A 16,044-nucleotide genomic window follows, 5' to 3' on the forward strand; every position below is an offset into this window, starting at 1 on the left:
TTTTGTTTTTAACTAAGAAGATTGAAGAATATTTGAATGCTGATGGAAAGGAGCCAGGAGAGAGAGAGAGAGAGAAGTTGGAGAGAAAGGAAAGAGGGAATGACAGAGCAAGGCTGAAAAGTTGGGAAGGTGAGATGAGATGGGTCCAGAACACTAGCAGAGGGATTTTCCATTGATAGGAGGGGTGGTACATTTTCACTCCAACAGGAGGCAAAGAAAAAAAGGATGGGTGCAAATATAGGTGGGATTATTTCAGCTTGGTGATGGGAAATTAAGGGAGTTTATTATAGAAGTAACTACATGTCCTTGTTTGTCTAGGAAAATCTTGCTTGATACCTATGGTCCTGGTGTAGTTACGGGAATATCCCCTCTTATTCTCAAAATTGTCTCAGTCTGAATGAGAAATTATATAGTCACCCTACTTGGGATGGCTTCTTTTTCTCAGTGGCATTGGAGGGGAGAAGTAGGCACAGGCTTGGGGAGGATGAAAGGTATGAAATAGTAGCCATGGAGAATGGGAGAGCAAACAGATCAGAGCAGAAAAGGCTGTAAGATGGTAATGCAGGCCCAACTGACTTGGGACTTTGATTTTCTAGACGTCACTGGACAGTAGCCCTCCAAGACCTGTATTTGTGGGCCTATTTACAGGTGAGAAAGCTGACTCAGAGAGGTCTTATAATTAGCTTAAGGTCACAGTAGTGAGAGGTAGAGCTTAGATTTGAATTCAAGCCCTTTTGATTCCAAAAATCTGTATATTTAACTACTACTGCCTTGTATCGTCATGAAAGCTTTCAGGATTTTAGGTGGTATGAAGCACTACCTGTGCTCTTGACTGCCACACTATATTGTGTGACCTTTCTTCGTTTATGATATAGAGTTGTTGTTGCTTTGATTATACACATGTATGTGCTTTATATTCCAAATCTGTAAATTACCCTTTTTGGAGAATACTCCTTTTGCACCATCCATAAGTTTGGAAACAAAGCTGGGAGAGTGAAGACCTTAGGTTATCATTACTTTGTGTTCTCACCTGAAGTGTCACAACACACTGGCATGGACCATTAGTTTTGAGGAAAGATCATTAGTGGTACATTACTAATGACAATCACTACAGAGTGTTTGCATATGATTTATTTTTTAAAATAAAAAGAATTAGAGGATATTCAGAGTCATATTTGCATGTGTATGGTGGGGTAGGGGGAAAGCATGACCTCTGTGATTCCATAAACAGAGATACATTTTCTCTTTTTTACTTTTCCTTTAGGGTGGATTGGGAAACACTTTCCATTTTCCAGACTGCTGTGTATATGCAAGGTGGGAGGGGAATGGAGGAGGTGGGGAACTGATCTGGATTCTTTGAAGTATTTAAGGAAAAAACCCTGGGACTCCAAAACTTTCATTGACAGGTATTACTAAAGATGAATTCCCTATCATGTTTGAGATAGGAGTTTTGGTTTTTGGAGTAAACATTTGCATGAACCTTTGATTATGCAAAGGTAAAATAAAATCCTATTCTGGAATGCTGGATTTGGAAAAACAGTGGCCACTGTGTTTTCTGTGATCACAATAGCATTTCTGAAAGATTATTATGGGGTTAACTGGTTTGATTTCTCCTGGGAAGCTAGAACAAAGATGGGTTTTGGCAGTAAGAAGAGTGAAGGGGTCATAGGAATTTAGCTGAGAGCTAAGGAATGACTGATGGGTTTTAGGAGTAATATTTCTTTCTTTTTTGCCCTGTAGTTACCTGTTTCCACAAACTTTTCATTTATTTGACAGGCTTTTACTGAGCATGTACTATGTGCTGGGCAGTATTCTAGGTGTTTAAGATACATCAGTGGCAAAACAGACAAAGGTTTCCGACAGAGGGTAGCTTATATCATAGGAGAATTCCTTCAGTGAAGTCTTTTGAATAATAAAGCCTTGTGTCAGCTGTGTTTCGGAGAAAGGAAGGTGGTGTCTAGTTTTGGAGTGAGGCAGAGCACAAACAACTCCACCAGCATGGGGAATAATTATGAGATGATGGGGATGGAGAAAAATGGTGAGGAAGCCTGGCACAGCCACAACCAGGAGAACATAAGCTCTATTTGCAAATTCTCGGAACTTGTAAAGGGGTCTGGACTTTGTGTAGCCACATGTAATGGAGGCCCAGATCGTAATTATTTAGGTTTTAGAGGAGGGAGAAGCCAGGAAGCTAGTGGGCTCCTACGTTGTAGCTATAATCACATGAATTTAATTCTCAAATTAACTATATTACCTGGAGTGGGAGAAAAAGAGGTGGCATCAGAAATACTATACAGGGAATTGAGCTTAAATCTCAGCTATGTCCATTGTATTTATGAGTGCCATCATCTCTCATGAATGCCCACTGTGGAAGAAAGGCTGAGAATCATTGGTGCATCTGTTTTCCAGGAATATACATACCAATATGGAACAAAAGTGTCTTGTCAATATGGTTTATTAAAAGCAACTTAGACATCCTCTATTTAATAGATTCCTAGATTACATTTCTCATTAGCTATTGCCAGATGGATATATTTTTGTTATCAACCCAAGGATATTGTCCTTGTAAACATTTCTTCCACTCACCCTATAATGTCATAGTTATATGATCAATCAAATAATTGTTCTTGAAGAACACAAATTGCGTAAGAATAATTTTGGTTATTATGGTACTTTTCATTCTATTTTCTTTCCAAAGTTTTTCTCTACTAGTGAAATTATATTCATTTTATTCCATGTACATCGGTAAGTAATGCCTTTTTGTGTTCTCTGATTACATTTATCATGTTAAGATGCACTTCCAAATTCAGTTTAGGTTTATATTTTACAGTATGTGATGCACTTGTTTGGTATGTTAACTATACAGAACACCAAATGGACTTTTAATTCAACCTCATGCTTATGGAGTTATTGACCTAAAAGAGTTATTGACCTTCTGGGTAGTATTAATGAGATAAGGAGAGCTTACAAGAACAAAATAAAAACACTTCTTTAAGTCATATATAAATATTTTCTTTGTCCCATGTGAAACCCTTCCTTAGCTTTGGTTCTGTCTTAAATGTATCAATATCTTTTAAAATTTCTCATCAGGTTCTTAAAATTAATCAGTTAGTAAAGTCTGCTATGCTAGGTACAATAATGCCACTCCCAAAAGATGTCCACATCCTAATCCCCAGAACCTGTGAATATGTTGTTAGAAAACAAAGGGGAATTAAGGTTGCTAATCAGCTGCATTTAAAATAGGGAGATTATTCTGGATTATCTGGATGGGCCCAATGAGATCACAAGAGTCCTTAAAAATGCAAGAAGAAAGCAGAAGAAGAGTCAGAAGGAAATGCATTTACAGACAAAGGCACAGGGAGATGCAATGTGGCTGGCATTGATGATGCAAGAAGAGAACCATGAGCCAAGAAATGTGGGTGGCCTCTGAACTCTGGAAAGAGCAAGGGAAAGGGTTCTTCTCTAGAGCTTTCAGAAAGGAAGGCAGTCCTGCCAACATCTTGATGTTGGCTTCTGACCTCCAGAATGGTGAAATTACACATTCCGTTATTTTTAGCCACTAAGTTTATGCTAATTTGTTAGTGCAGCAATGGAAAACTAATACATCTGCTATTTGCAATGTTATGATATTCATATTTTGGTTGCCTCATCTTTCTCTTTGCACCTTCTCTGCTTCTCTAATGACCATCTGAGGAGATCAGTTTGGGAGAATTGACATCTTTACTACATTGAGCCTTCCAGTTAATGAACATGGTATGTCTCTCCACTTTGTTTGTTTGTTTTAGGTCTTCTTTGCTTTCTTTAATAAGCGTTTGTAGTTTTCAGCATTCACAGTCTCAGAGTTTGTATCCCTTTTGTTAGACTTAGACCTTGTATTGCATTTTTTGTGTTATAAATCATATTTAAAAAATTGCTTTCCAATTGTTCATTGCTAGTATATAGAAATATGATTCACATATATACACTACCAAATGTACAATAGATGGCTAGTGGGAAGCTGCTGCATAGTGCAGGGAGATCAACTCGATGCTTGGTGATGACTTAGAGGGGTGGGATAAGGCGTGTGGGAGGGAAGCTCAAGAGGGAGGGGATATGGGGATATATGTATAAACACAGCTGATTCACTTTGTTGTACAGCAGAAACCGACACAATACTGTAAAGCAATTATACCCCAATAAAGATTAAAAAAAAAAGATCTGAGGAAAAAAAAGAAATATGAATGATATTTGTCCATCGACTCTGTATACTGCAACTTTGCTAAAGTCACTTACCAGTACTAGGAGCTTTTCCCCCCTTTAGATAGGTTACTAGAGATTTTCTATAGGGACAATCATGTTATCTATAAATATAAAAACTTGATTTCTTCCTTTACAATCTGCTTACATTCTATTTCTTTTTCTTGCCTTGCATTGGCTAGGACTTCTAGTATGGTAATGAACAGGAGTGATGGGAGTCATATCGTTGCCTTGTTTCCATTCTAGGGAAAATATGCAGTCTTTTACAGTTAAATATGAAGTTAGTAATATTACACTGAAGAAGTTGCCTTTTCATCTTAGTTTTCTGAGAGGTTTATCTTTTGTCATGAATGTGTATTGAATTTTTCCAAATGCTTTTTCTGCATCAATTGATATAATTTTGTGGGGTTTTTTCTATAGACTATTAATATGGTGGATTACATTGGTTGAATTTTGATATTGGATCAGCCTTGTGCTCTCGGGATAAGCCCCACTTAAGTTATAGTATATTCTTTTTATATATTGCTGCATTCAATTTGGTAGCATTTTGAGGATTTTTGCATCTATGTTACAAGGATTACTGGTTTATAGTTTTCTTTTCTTGTATTGTTTTTGTCTGGTTTTGGTATGGGAGTAATGCTGGCATCAAAGTCAGTTGGAAAGTGTTCCTTAATCTTCTAATTTTTGGAAGAGATTGTGCAGAGTTTGTGTTATTCTTTCAATGTTTTGGTAAAGTTCACCAATGAAACAATCTGGCCCTACGGATTTCTTGTTAGAAATGTTTATATCTCTATATTTAATTTCCTTAATACTTGTGATACTATTCCAGTTTCCTGTTTCATCTTGGATGAATGTAGATAGTTTGTGGTTTCTGAGCAGTCTATTGCATCTATGTTGTTAAATCTATGTGCGTAGATCTCTGCCTAGTATCTCCTAATTTTCCTTTCAGTGTCTGCAGAGTGTCATGACATTTCCTCTTTCACTCCTATTTTCAAAGTCTTTGTAGTCCTGTTTGCATCTGACCTGTGTTTGTATTATTCAGTGGCAAGTCTGAGATATGAGCAATGATCTAACTCTTAGCTTAGTTCTCAGAGTCATTCATATGCTGACTACGGTCAGATCCATGCATGTACAGCTTGGAGGTGAGCCCAGGAGTTCACAGCCAACTTTATAGTGTTGCTTTCCTGAACTCTTTCCTCTCTGTGATTTCCCTATTTCTTTCCAGTTCCCCAAGGCTCCCCTTTTCAGCTCTGCTGCCAGAAATTTGGAAGTTGATTTACTTTGCTCTGCCAGGCATTTTTCATGACTCCACCGGTGTTTGTGGATTGGTGGCTGAAAGATACATGGAGAGAAAAGCAGTGAGGGTTCACCCCACTCTCTTAGGTCTTAGGACCATAGCTCTTCCAAGTGGGGTGGAAGTTTCCCCTCCTTCACAGTTTTAGGTGACTCCTTACCCACTTCTCAAGCCTAAACTAAAGAGTTTTTCCTGGAACTATTTCTGTCTTCACTGAGGCTTACTTCCAGGTTTTAGGCTGCTTGGAGTTGAGGCCAGGGGATACCAGTGGTAGAGGAAGGTAAATGAACTGCTGTTTCAGTGATACTCCAATTAATCTTGGCCTCTTTCCTACCACAGCTGCTCCGAGTCTTCAGATAGCTGCTCATGCTTCAGATAGCTGTCAAGGTTCTTAGCTACATTCAGTGGGAGAGACAGGATAGAAAGTGTTTGTTCTATCTTACTCCAAACTGGAACTGAACAAAACATTTTTATTAGATTGGAAGGTACTGCGTTTTGAACTGAAGAACCTTTGTAATTGAACACTAGTTCCCTGTTGGGATGGTGATGATGAGGAGGGAGTGATAAGAAGATCAAAGTTAAACAGCTTCTTTATAACTTCATCCAGAGCTGCCTCAGCTCCCAAATTCATCTTCCTCTGCCTCTGCCCTCTGCCCTGCCCCTGCCCCCTCCCCTGCCCCGTATACTGGCCTCCTTGAAGGCCACATATTAAATGATTGGAGTCCTTTTCAACTCAGGGACACAGTTTACCACAAGACTCAGTGTCACAGGAGTGCCTACTGAGCATCATAGAATTCCACCTCCACTGCTCTTATTTTGCCAGTCACGGATGGCTTCATTTGTAACCTTTGTTAATGTTGTCATCATTTTCTTGTGACATCTGTAGTAAACTTGAAGATAAACTTGAAGACCACTGCTTTTAAGAGTTCTTGGGTAAAGTATAAGGATACTTATGTTTTTATAACTTCGCTTTAAAGTATTTTAAAAAAGTTTGTTTTAGGTTGTTAGTTAACCAATTTAGGAGCACATTGAAATGGTGAGTGTTCATACTGCTCTAAAGCACACAGAAAGATGATTGCATGTAATTTGCTGGAATCCTCCTTGTGTTTATGTCACCAGTAAATCTCCTGTAAGCAGTTTAGTTGTTCACACACTGAAAAGTATGTGGATTAGGGAGAGAAAAAGACTGTGTGGGAATTTATAAAGATCAGGAACGTTGGCTGGCCCTGCTGAATCCAATTTTCTCTTCATGATCAGCTTAGAATCAGAATAATATTGCTGAAATGGACTGTTATGGCTGAAATTAGACTGTTAGTTTAACGTATGAAAAAATCCAATTAAATGGCTTGCTCCAGGTTACACAGCTGGTAGATGCCAAGATCAGGCAGAGGGTATAGATCTTCTGACTTCCAGCCAATTGTACCATGTTTATGAAGCAGTTCTAAAGAACTCACCATTAGTGGGGATGGCCTTCAGGGTGCCAGAGGCAACCAACTGTAATAGGCATGGAGGGAGTTTATGTCCTTTTGAAGCATAGATCTCGGCTTTAATTCTTGTTTGGGGTGGTTGAACTCTTTTGTACTCTTATGCATATGTTCAGCTTAAAGGTCAGGAAAGGGCTAAAGATCAGGGAGTTTATGACTCTGCACTTCAGTCCCTCAACAGGACACCATCACAAGGTTTTGCTTTCGGTATATACTCGGTTGTATCATCCCCAACAACGGTAATGAAGGCAAACATTCACTGAGAGCACAGGTGTGCCAAGCACAAGATTGGTCACCAGTGATAAAACAGGTAAGCCAAGTTCAGTCTCCATCCTCAGTGAGCTCAGTGTAGTGTGGTCTGCATCTGCAGAGTTTTCCCTGAGCTAAAAAGTATAATTGGAGGCCAGTCTTTTTTCTTCTTTGCCTTTTATCCTATCTGGTATTCATTACTCTTTCTGAATGTGAGATATAGATTTAGGAAGTGTTTAATCTTGCTAGCCTTTCTGAAGGCCCTGAGGAGTCTATGGTGAGTAAAGAACCAGTGCTGGAAGTAGATAGATTCTTAATACTGTCTCATTTGAGGGATAACCAGGTTTTTTTTTGGTTTTGTTTGTTTTTTTTCTTTTGGTTTCTTCAACAGTCCTGGCAGCCTTAGATCTTGGAGTGCTCTTGAGTCTTGCTTTCTTGTCCTCATCCCTGCCAGTATCTAAAGGGTAAAGGGTGCTAAGTATTTCTAGACACAGCTAATTTCTGGTTCTGCTTTCTCATCACCTGCTCTGACCTTGAGTGGCTGGGCTACATCCTCCATGGCATTTGCCCTGGGCTGGGCCATTTTCTCTGGTTCACCACTCCTTGTCAGCACTGATATCTTGACTGGACTCACCCTGTTACACAGAACAAGTTATCAGCATACATCTATATTCCTGCTAAGTAAAATATGTGCTAAACACTGAATTATTAAAAAAAAAAAAAAGAAAATGAAAGAAATTTGTTGCAGTGTAGGCTTCTTTGGAAAAAGAGGTGGAGTGGGTAAAGGGATGGTTCGTAGTAGGAACTAGAGCTAATTTTTGCTCTGCTTTGCACTTTAATTCTGTTAGGTTATGACAGCCAATATTTTCGAAGTGATGATAGCTAAGGAGGTCAAAGAAGCACAGTGGCTCCTTGGGATTTTACTTGTTTCCATGACTCAATACCTTTGGCCTTTTCATGTATTTTATGTCTTCAAGAATTTAAACAAATACCTAAGAGAAAAGGGTAACTCTTGTCACACAATATGTAATACAATATTTTATGTAGTAGTCATACAATTGATGATTGTGGTGAATAATCATCAGAGCCAGTTCAAGGAAGAACCAGATACATTGGCTTCTGCAATCCAGGTTCGGCATGTTTCAGAGTTACTAGTCTTCGCAGTGCTTTGCGAAGATTAGAAGTGCACCATGTTTTCCTGGAGGCCTTCATGTTGACTCCCCATTCTTTAAGGGGGAATCCAAAAGACTACAGGCTAAACCAGACGTGAGGTTTCTTTCAAGGAGTTTTAGTGAGGATTGATTAACAAAACAATCTGGACTTCTTCAGGACTTACAGATCCAAGGCTTGGAATTTTTTGCAGCAACTTAGACTAAAGAGGATTCCATGAGTTATTTCTGCACCCGTGTGCTGTGCTGTGTAGAGTCTGGACCTATAAATGACAGTCAGCCTGAAGTCACTGGCTTATACCTTCAGAAATCAGGAGAGAGGGATGGTAGGAATAATGGGCGGAGGGAGTCCAAATGCTGTGGAACAAAATCATAATAATTTTTAAAATAATAATTAATAAACAATAATTTCTAAAAATGACTGACATTTATTAGCTGCTTAACTTGTCATATCTCATTACAATGTCCCTTAGAGATATTATTTTCTCCATTTTGCAGACACGCAAACAAAAATATTGTTAATTGCCCAAGGTCTCATGGATAGAAAGTCGAATTTTTCTTTGTGTCAAATGCAAACTGTTTGGATGGCTCAAGGTAGAAAAAGAGGACGTTGCCATTTAACATTATCTTCTTGCAATGGTAATGATATTCAAATCATAGCTTTAGATCTGGAAGATGCCCTTTGATTTTATGGTAGGTAATCAGAAACCCCAAAAGGCCTTTTTGGCCAAGATCATAGAGTAATAAATGGCAGAGCTGAGTAAAACTCAGTCTTTTGATGACCAAGGCAAAGTTCTTCCATTAACTTCTTGATATTAGAATTCAGAGGGTTATGAAGGTTGAATTGGCTGCCTACAATCACACAGTAACCAGGAATCTGCTACCATCTAGTGGGTCAACTAAGTAATTTTTTCAAAAAGTTTCAGATACTGGGCATAGAGCAGCATCGAACATACACACAGTTTACTGTTGTTGAGAATATGGGGTGAATAAGGAATTGTAGAAGTTGTATAGTCCATTGTCAACATTTTACAGATGGGAGTTTGAGGAGACTGAATGAAATCTCCAAGGTCACACAGTATGATGGTGGCAAAACTGGGATAAAACTCTGGTCTCTTCACTTTCAATTTAGAGTTCTTTTTCTCTGGTGCTCCAGCAATGGGAAAGAAGGGGTCCTTTCAATTCACAGAATGCAGAATCAAAGTACTTGCCTGAAGTATTGTGAGGCTTTCAATGCATGTAATATCATTCAACTTTCCATTTTGGCAGCCAGTTCTTAGTTATATTAATAGAAGGAAAACCGGTGTATGTAATATGGATATCCATTTATACCTCCGTATCTGTATATTTTATGGCTATGTCTGTACCTCCATCTGTATCTATAATCTTATTTCTAAGGCTAACACTAGAGTAAGTTTCCATTTCTTGGGGCCTTGATAACTTATAATAACCTAGAAGTACACTGGATGGCAGTAGACTGCTGGTCGGTATTTTTAAAAGGTACTAAAATTTAAAAAAGGTTAGTAGAGTACACATAATAGAGTATACAGCATACCCTATATAAAATACACTTTATGCTATTGTAGTCATAGTGGTAGAGGAATTATGTAATAAGTTTCAATGATGCTTATTTCAAAAACAGATTATTTCTACTTTTGATAAATTAATTTTGCACATCAGATAGCATACAAGATCTGCCATGATAAACTTTTAAATATTTAAGAACTGGTTTGTTGAATCTATGCTTGAAATGGACAATAACTTAAAGTGGTAGATTCTTCTCTCTTTGTCACATTTACTAGTTTATTTCTTCAGTTCTTTTACCTCAAACAATGTATTGAATATCTAGAGGAGTTAAGAATTCTTTATTTGTTGTTGTTCTTTTGAAATGCAGTGGAGCGAGGAGAGAGAGGAATACAGGCTTCTACCAGGAAAAAGTATTTCTTGTATTTTTTTGGGGGGGTAATCTTGGCTATATGTGAACTTTTGGAGATTTAATAAAACATTTTACCTCTTTTCTAACTTCTCCAAGCCATTCTCATAGGTGGAAGCCATTATCAAATGTCTTATTTATCACCTTCAGTTTTGCAGTATGTTGGACACATTAAAAAATTTCCACCACATTTTCAGCAATTTTATAAGAACAGCAGAAAGAGAGAGAGAGGGTGGGAGGGAAAGAGGCAGGGAGAGAGGGAAGGATGGAAAGAAGGAAAGAAGAAAGAAAAACAAAAACCTTTGGATCCAGACAAAAATATATTAAATGAGCCTGGCTATTAGAATATACAGGTAGAAAATGCCTTTCTGACCAACCATGAACAACTTCTTCTGTCATAACTTTGGGCATAATTTAGAGGATTTGCTCTTCCTTAACTAGCAGGCCCAATGGGCAGAGACAGTGTTATACAAGTTGAATACAAGGCTCTGAGTCAGATTACCCAGCTAAAATTCCAGCTCCACTGCAATTTACTAATGGGTAGCCGTCACCCAGTCACTTAATCTCCCTATGTGTCAGTTTTCTGATTTATAAAATTGGCATAATTATTGAAGCTATCGCATAGAGGTTTGTGTGTGTGTATGTGAGAGAGAGAGAGAGAGAGAATATGAGATAGCGCAGTTAAAGTATTTTGAACAATGCCTGGCATGTAGTAAACAATAATTTTCAGCTATTAAAATAATTCTTACTAATGGGCTCTAGTTAGAGATCTTGAAGTCATCTAAGTCTAGCTTAGCTCAGAGGGATTGTGAATCACATAACACTTCTCTTGAACTAATCCCCATTCTAACCATTCAGAACTAATTCTGTTCCTTGGAGAATAGTTTTTCAATGTCTTGTAAAGAACAGGGTTTTCTGTGAATGTGTTGAATTTGACTCTGCTCTGTACTGTGCTGAGGGGGCGGTGGCTATGCTACCCCAGCAGGCTACAAATTAGTCTGGTGCTGGAAACTATTTCTTTTTGTTCCTCTATAATTGTTTGAATTGCTTGACATCACAAGAGTAACTGACAGTGTGGGCTACTCTTAACAGCATATAGACAATGCTAAGTTCTGGCCTAGTCCTTGCCTAGCTGGTCCCTACGAGATTACAGCCGCAACTGGTCCCTGCGCATGACGTCTTTTTTTTTTTTTTTTTTTTATAAATTTCTTTTATTGGCTATGTTGGGTCTTTTTTACTCTGTGTGGGCTTTCTTTTTTTAGTTGTGGTGAGTGGGGGCTACTCTTCGTTGTGGTGCATGGGCTCCTCATTGCTGTGGCCTCTCTTGTTGAGGAGCACGGGCTCTAGGCACGTGGGCTTCAGTAGTTGCAGCACATGGGCTCAATAGTTGTGGCTCACGGGCTCTAAATCACAGGCTCAATAGTTGTGGTGCACGGGCTTTTTTGCTCCGCAACATGTGGGATCTTCCTGGAGCAGGGATCGAACCTGTGTCCCCTGCTTTGGCAGGCGGATTCTCAACCACTGCACCACCTAGGAAGCCCTGGGCATGACGTCTTAATGATAGGTTGGGCCTGTGCCAAGAAGACCTGCGGCATTGGAGCCCTGGATGATTTACACTGGAGAATTCCTTGGGATACCACATTACATCCTCCTCATCTCCCTCAACTATTGTCACAGATCATGGGAGAGGTCTTGGACAAAGTCATGGACAGTGTGGGCCTTCCCTGGTGGCACAGTGGTTAAGAATCCACCTGCCAATGCAGGGGACATGGGTTTGAGCCCTGGTCCAAGAAGATCCTATGTGCCACGGAGCAACTAAGCCTGTGGGCCACAACTACTGAGCCTGTGAGCCACAACTACTGAAGCCTGCGCACCTAGAGCCCAAGCTCAACAACAAGAGAAACTACTGCAATGAGAAGCCCGGTGCTGCAATGAAGAGTAGCTCTGCTCTCTGCAAGTAGAGAAAGCCCGCAGGCAGCAACAAAGACCCAACACAACAAATAAAAAAACAAATAATAAATAAAAATTTTAAAAATAAAATAAAAATATATTTTAAAAAAAGGCATGGACAGTGTGGACCTGAACTATACATTGTGTGTAGGCGTGGTGAAGTCCTGGCGTAACATTTTGAGATTTCAGACCTCATTTCCGTATCTGAGCTAGAGTATTTTCTTTCATGTTGGATCTTATTTGCAGAAGGTTAGTTAGTGATACTCATACTCCTCAGTTAATGCCTGTTATCTTCTTTCGTTCATGTAAGGCCCAGCCCTTGTTTATTTATCCCCATCTCTCTACCGCATTTCCCTTTGCCTGTAAGTAACCATTCTATGTGCATCCTATGTATAGTTTCATTGTGTCCGTTCTTGTTAAATATAAAATTTTGTTTTGCATGTATGCATTTTTAATTTATGTAGATGGTAATGTGTAAAAAAGTCATTGCATTTCTTGCATTTTTTTGTCAGCACTATGATTTTAAGATCCACATGTTACTATGTGCACATCTTCTGATGTTTTTAACATCTATATAATATTCCATGTGTGCATCCCTCATGTTCTGCCTGTTTATTCTTCTAGGCTAGGGCTGGATATCCAGTTTTTGTTTGACTCTCTGTTTCCACAACAGCATCCTTCTACATATTCTCTTATGCACCCATGTGAGATCAATTGATCGATCGATCTATCCATCCATCCATCCATCCTGGTACAGAATATGGAGTCAGAGTTTGTACCTATGTGTAAGTGACTATGGGCCTCTTAGAATGCATACACCAGGCTGCACTCCAACCAGCAGTGCACTGCAGGTTCCTTTATCTGCAAATCTCCAAACCTGGCATTATCCAGTTTTCCAAGTTCGTTCAGTCTCACAGAAGTAAAGTGATATTTCACTAGTGTTTTAATTAGCATTTCTTTGATAACTAATGAATTTTATTATCTCTTTATATGCTTGTAAGCCTTTTGGGCTTCTTCACTGATAAACCGCGCTTTTATTAATAAGCTTTTTTCTTTAGAAGAGTTTTAGATTTAGAGAAAAATTGAGCCGACAGTATGGAGAGCTTCCGTGTTCCCTCCCCCACCCCCGTACAGTTTCTCCTAGTAATATCTTACATTAGTATGTTACATTTGTTACAATTAATGAACCATAGTTTATTCAGACTTCCTTAGTTTTTACCTAACAGACTTTTCCTGGTTCAGAGTCCAGTACAGAGCACCACATTACACTCTGTCTTCGTGTCTTCTTAGGCTCCTCTTGGCTGGGATGGTTTCTCAGACTTCTTGTTTTTGATAACCTTGAAAGTTTTGAGGAGTACTGGTCCAGGTATTTTGTAGAATGTTGTTTTATTGGGACATGTTTTTCTCTTTAATAAACTGAGTTTGTGGATTTTTAGGAAGAAGACACCAGAGGCAAAGTTTCGTTTTCATTCCATCACATCAAGAGCACACACTATCTACACAACTGATCACTGTTGATGTCGACTTTGATCACCTGGCTGAAGAGTGTTTTTCAGGCTTCTCCACTGTGAAGTTTATTTTTCCCCTCCTTTTCCATATTGTGCTTTTTGGAAGGAATTCACTATGCAAAGTCCTCACTTATGGAAGGAATATCTACATAATTTATTTGAAATGCTTTTGCAGGGGAGTTTTATTTCTTTTCTTGTACTTACTAATTTATGCAGTCATTTATTTATATTAGTATGGACTAATTTATGGACATTCATTTTACACTTTGGGTTATAATCCAATACCATTATATCTATTTTGTTCCAGATTTGGCCACTGTAAACTCTTTGCATTGGCTCCTGTGTCCCTTTCACTTATCCCAATCTTTGTGTTTTTTTCTTTTTTCCTTTTTTTTTTTTTTTTTTGAGCGCTTTCATTCTTCCTAGCACCACAAGAGTCTTTAGGCTCATTTTTATTTATTTATTTATTTGTTTGTTTATTTATTTATTTGGCTGTGTTGGGTCTTTTTTTGCTGTGTGTGGGCTTTCTTTAGTTGTGGTGAGTGGGGGCTACTCTTCGTTGTGGTGCGTGGGCTCCTCATTGCCGTGGCTTCTCTTGTTGAGGAGCATGGGCTCTAGGCACATGGGCTTCAGTAGTTGCAGCACATGGGCTCAGTAGTTGTGGCTCATGAGCTCTAAAGTGCAGGCTCAATAGTTGTGGTGCACAGGCTTAGTTGCTTTGCCACATGTGGGATCTTCCAGGCCCAGGGATCAAACCCATGTCCCCTGCATTGGCAGGTGTATTCTTAACCACTGTGCCACCTAGGAAGCTCTTTAGGCTCATTTTTAATATTTCCTCCCCTAGTCCTAGAATAGCCATTTCTCCAAGAATGCCTAGAACCCTTTATTGGAGAATGGTATTAAAAAACCAAAATCTGGGTGCTACATGTGTTCATTGCTCCTGGACTAATTTCCTTTAGGCCTTCTCAGAGGACAGAACAAACAAATATATGTGTCTATACTAAACCCTGTATAGACACACATGTATAAATATTTCTGTGTCACCGTTTGTATCTGCCTTAAATTAAACCTGTCTTACTGACATCCTCAAATCTAATCCATTATCACACTGATCATTTCTGCCTCCTCCCCTCACTTATTTGTAAACTTCCACTCCAACAGTGAGCAACCTGACTCCTACCAACCTCTATCCATTACTTAATTGTTCACTTCCAGAATACATGTCTAGCAGTATCAGAATTGTTAACTCGTAGCCCCATGGGAAATAACTTTATCAACTGGAGTACAGTGCTTACGTGCAGTTCCTTTTGCCTTTAGTCCTACAGACTTGGCTTATTTGTAAAGTAATATAGGTTGATATCTTTTCCCCCTACCCCTTCAGAGAAGTTGTTTCATACATGTATAATATAGTTAGATTCTCTTGTCAAAGCCTGTATTCTTTCCAAGGATCCTCGACCTCCTAAGTGATGATTTTGGAATTGCATGTGTTAAGGTTCACTATTTGTGTTGTACATTTTTATGGGTTTTGAAAAATATATGTCATTTATTCACCACTACAGTATCTTCCAGAATAGCTTTACCACCCTAAAAATTCCCTGTGCTTCACCTGTTCATTTGATTGATAGACTTTGATTTATTTCTTTGTGGATTTTGTCATATTTTCTAAATTTGAATGCCTTGTTGGTTTTAGATTTGCAAATATATTCTTTATCTGCATATGTCTATGAAATTTACCTATGGTATCCTTTGTTGAACAGAACTCCTTAACACTGATGTAATAAAATACATCAATATTTTGCCTATGATTTGTCTTTTTTGAATTATTAGGTAGTTCCTGATCCCATGTTACAAATATATTTACCTACATTTTTTATTAACAACAGAATTATCTTTTACTTCAAAGTCTTCAGTCCATTTGCATGCAGTCTACTTTGCATGTGCTGTTTGATAGGGTTTCAATTCAATTTTTCTACACACAATTTAAAAATTCTACACCATCTACAAAATAATCCAACCTTTTCACATTGATTTCTGGAGCCATTACTATTGTGTTTAAGTTTCCATATAATCTGAATTTCTATTTTATTCTATTTAACTCTTTGTGTGTTTCTACACTGTTTATTATTTGTACAGCTTTATATTATGTCTTAAAATCTGGTTATGCACATTCCCACACATTACACTTTCTTTTTTAGGCTTCTTTGCTGTAGACTTTGTATTT

General features: G+C 38.5%; 1 protein-coding gene across 1 annotated transcript in view; it reads right to left on the reverse strand.

Annotated features, from left to right (window-relative positions):
* Window positions 1-8,475, reverse strand: part of LOC130848442 (cytochrome c oxidase assembly factor 8-like) — a 34,785-nt gene extending 26,310 nt beyond the window's left edge. The window contains exons 1-2 of the mRNA XM_057726924.1: window positions 8,375-8,475; window positions 7,796-7,898 (exon numbers count right to left, since the gene is read on the reverse strand). Of these exons, the coding sequence (XP_057582907.1) occupies window positions 7,796-7,898; window positions 8,375-8,475 (204 nt within the window). The remainder of the gene's footprint in view (window positions 1-7,795; window positions 7,899-8,374) is intronic.
* Window positions 8,476-16,044: the final 7,569 nt, after the last annotated feature.

Source organism: Hippopotamus amphibius, chromosome 3, assembly GCF_030028045.1.
Source record: "Hippopotamus amphibius kiboko isolate mHipAmp2 chromosome 3, mHipAmp2.hap2, whole genome shotgun sequence".
Lineage (NCBI taxonomy): Eukaryota > Metazoa > Chordata > Mammalia > Artiodactyla > Hippopotamidae > Hippopotamus > Hippopotamus amphibius.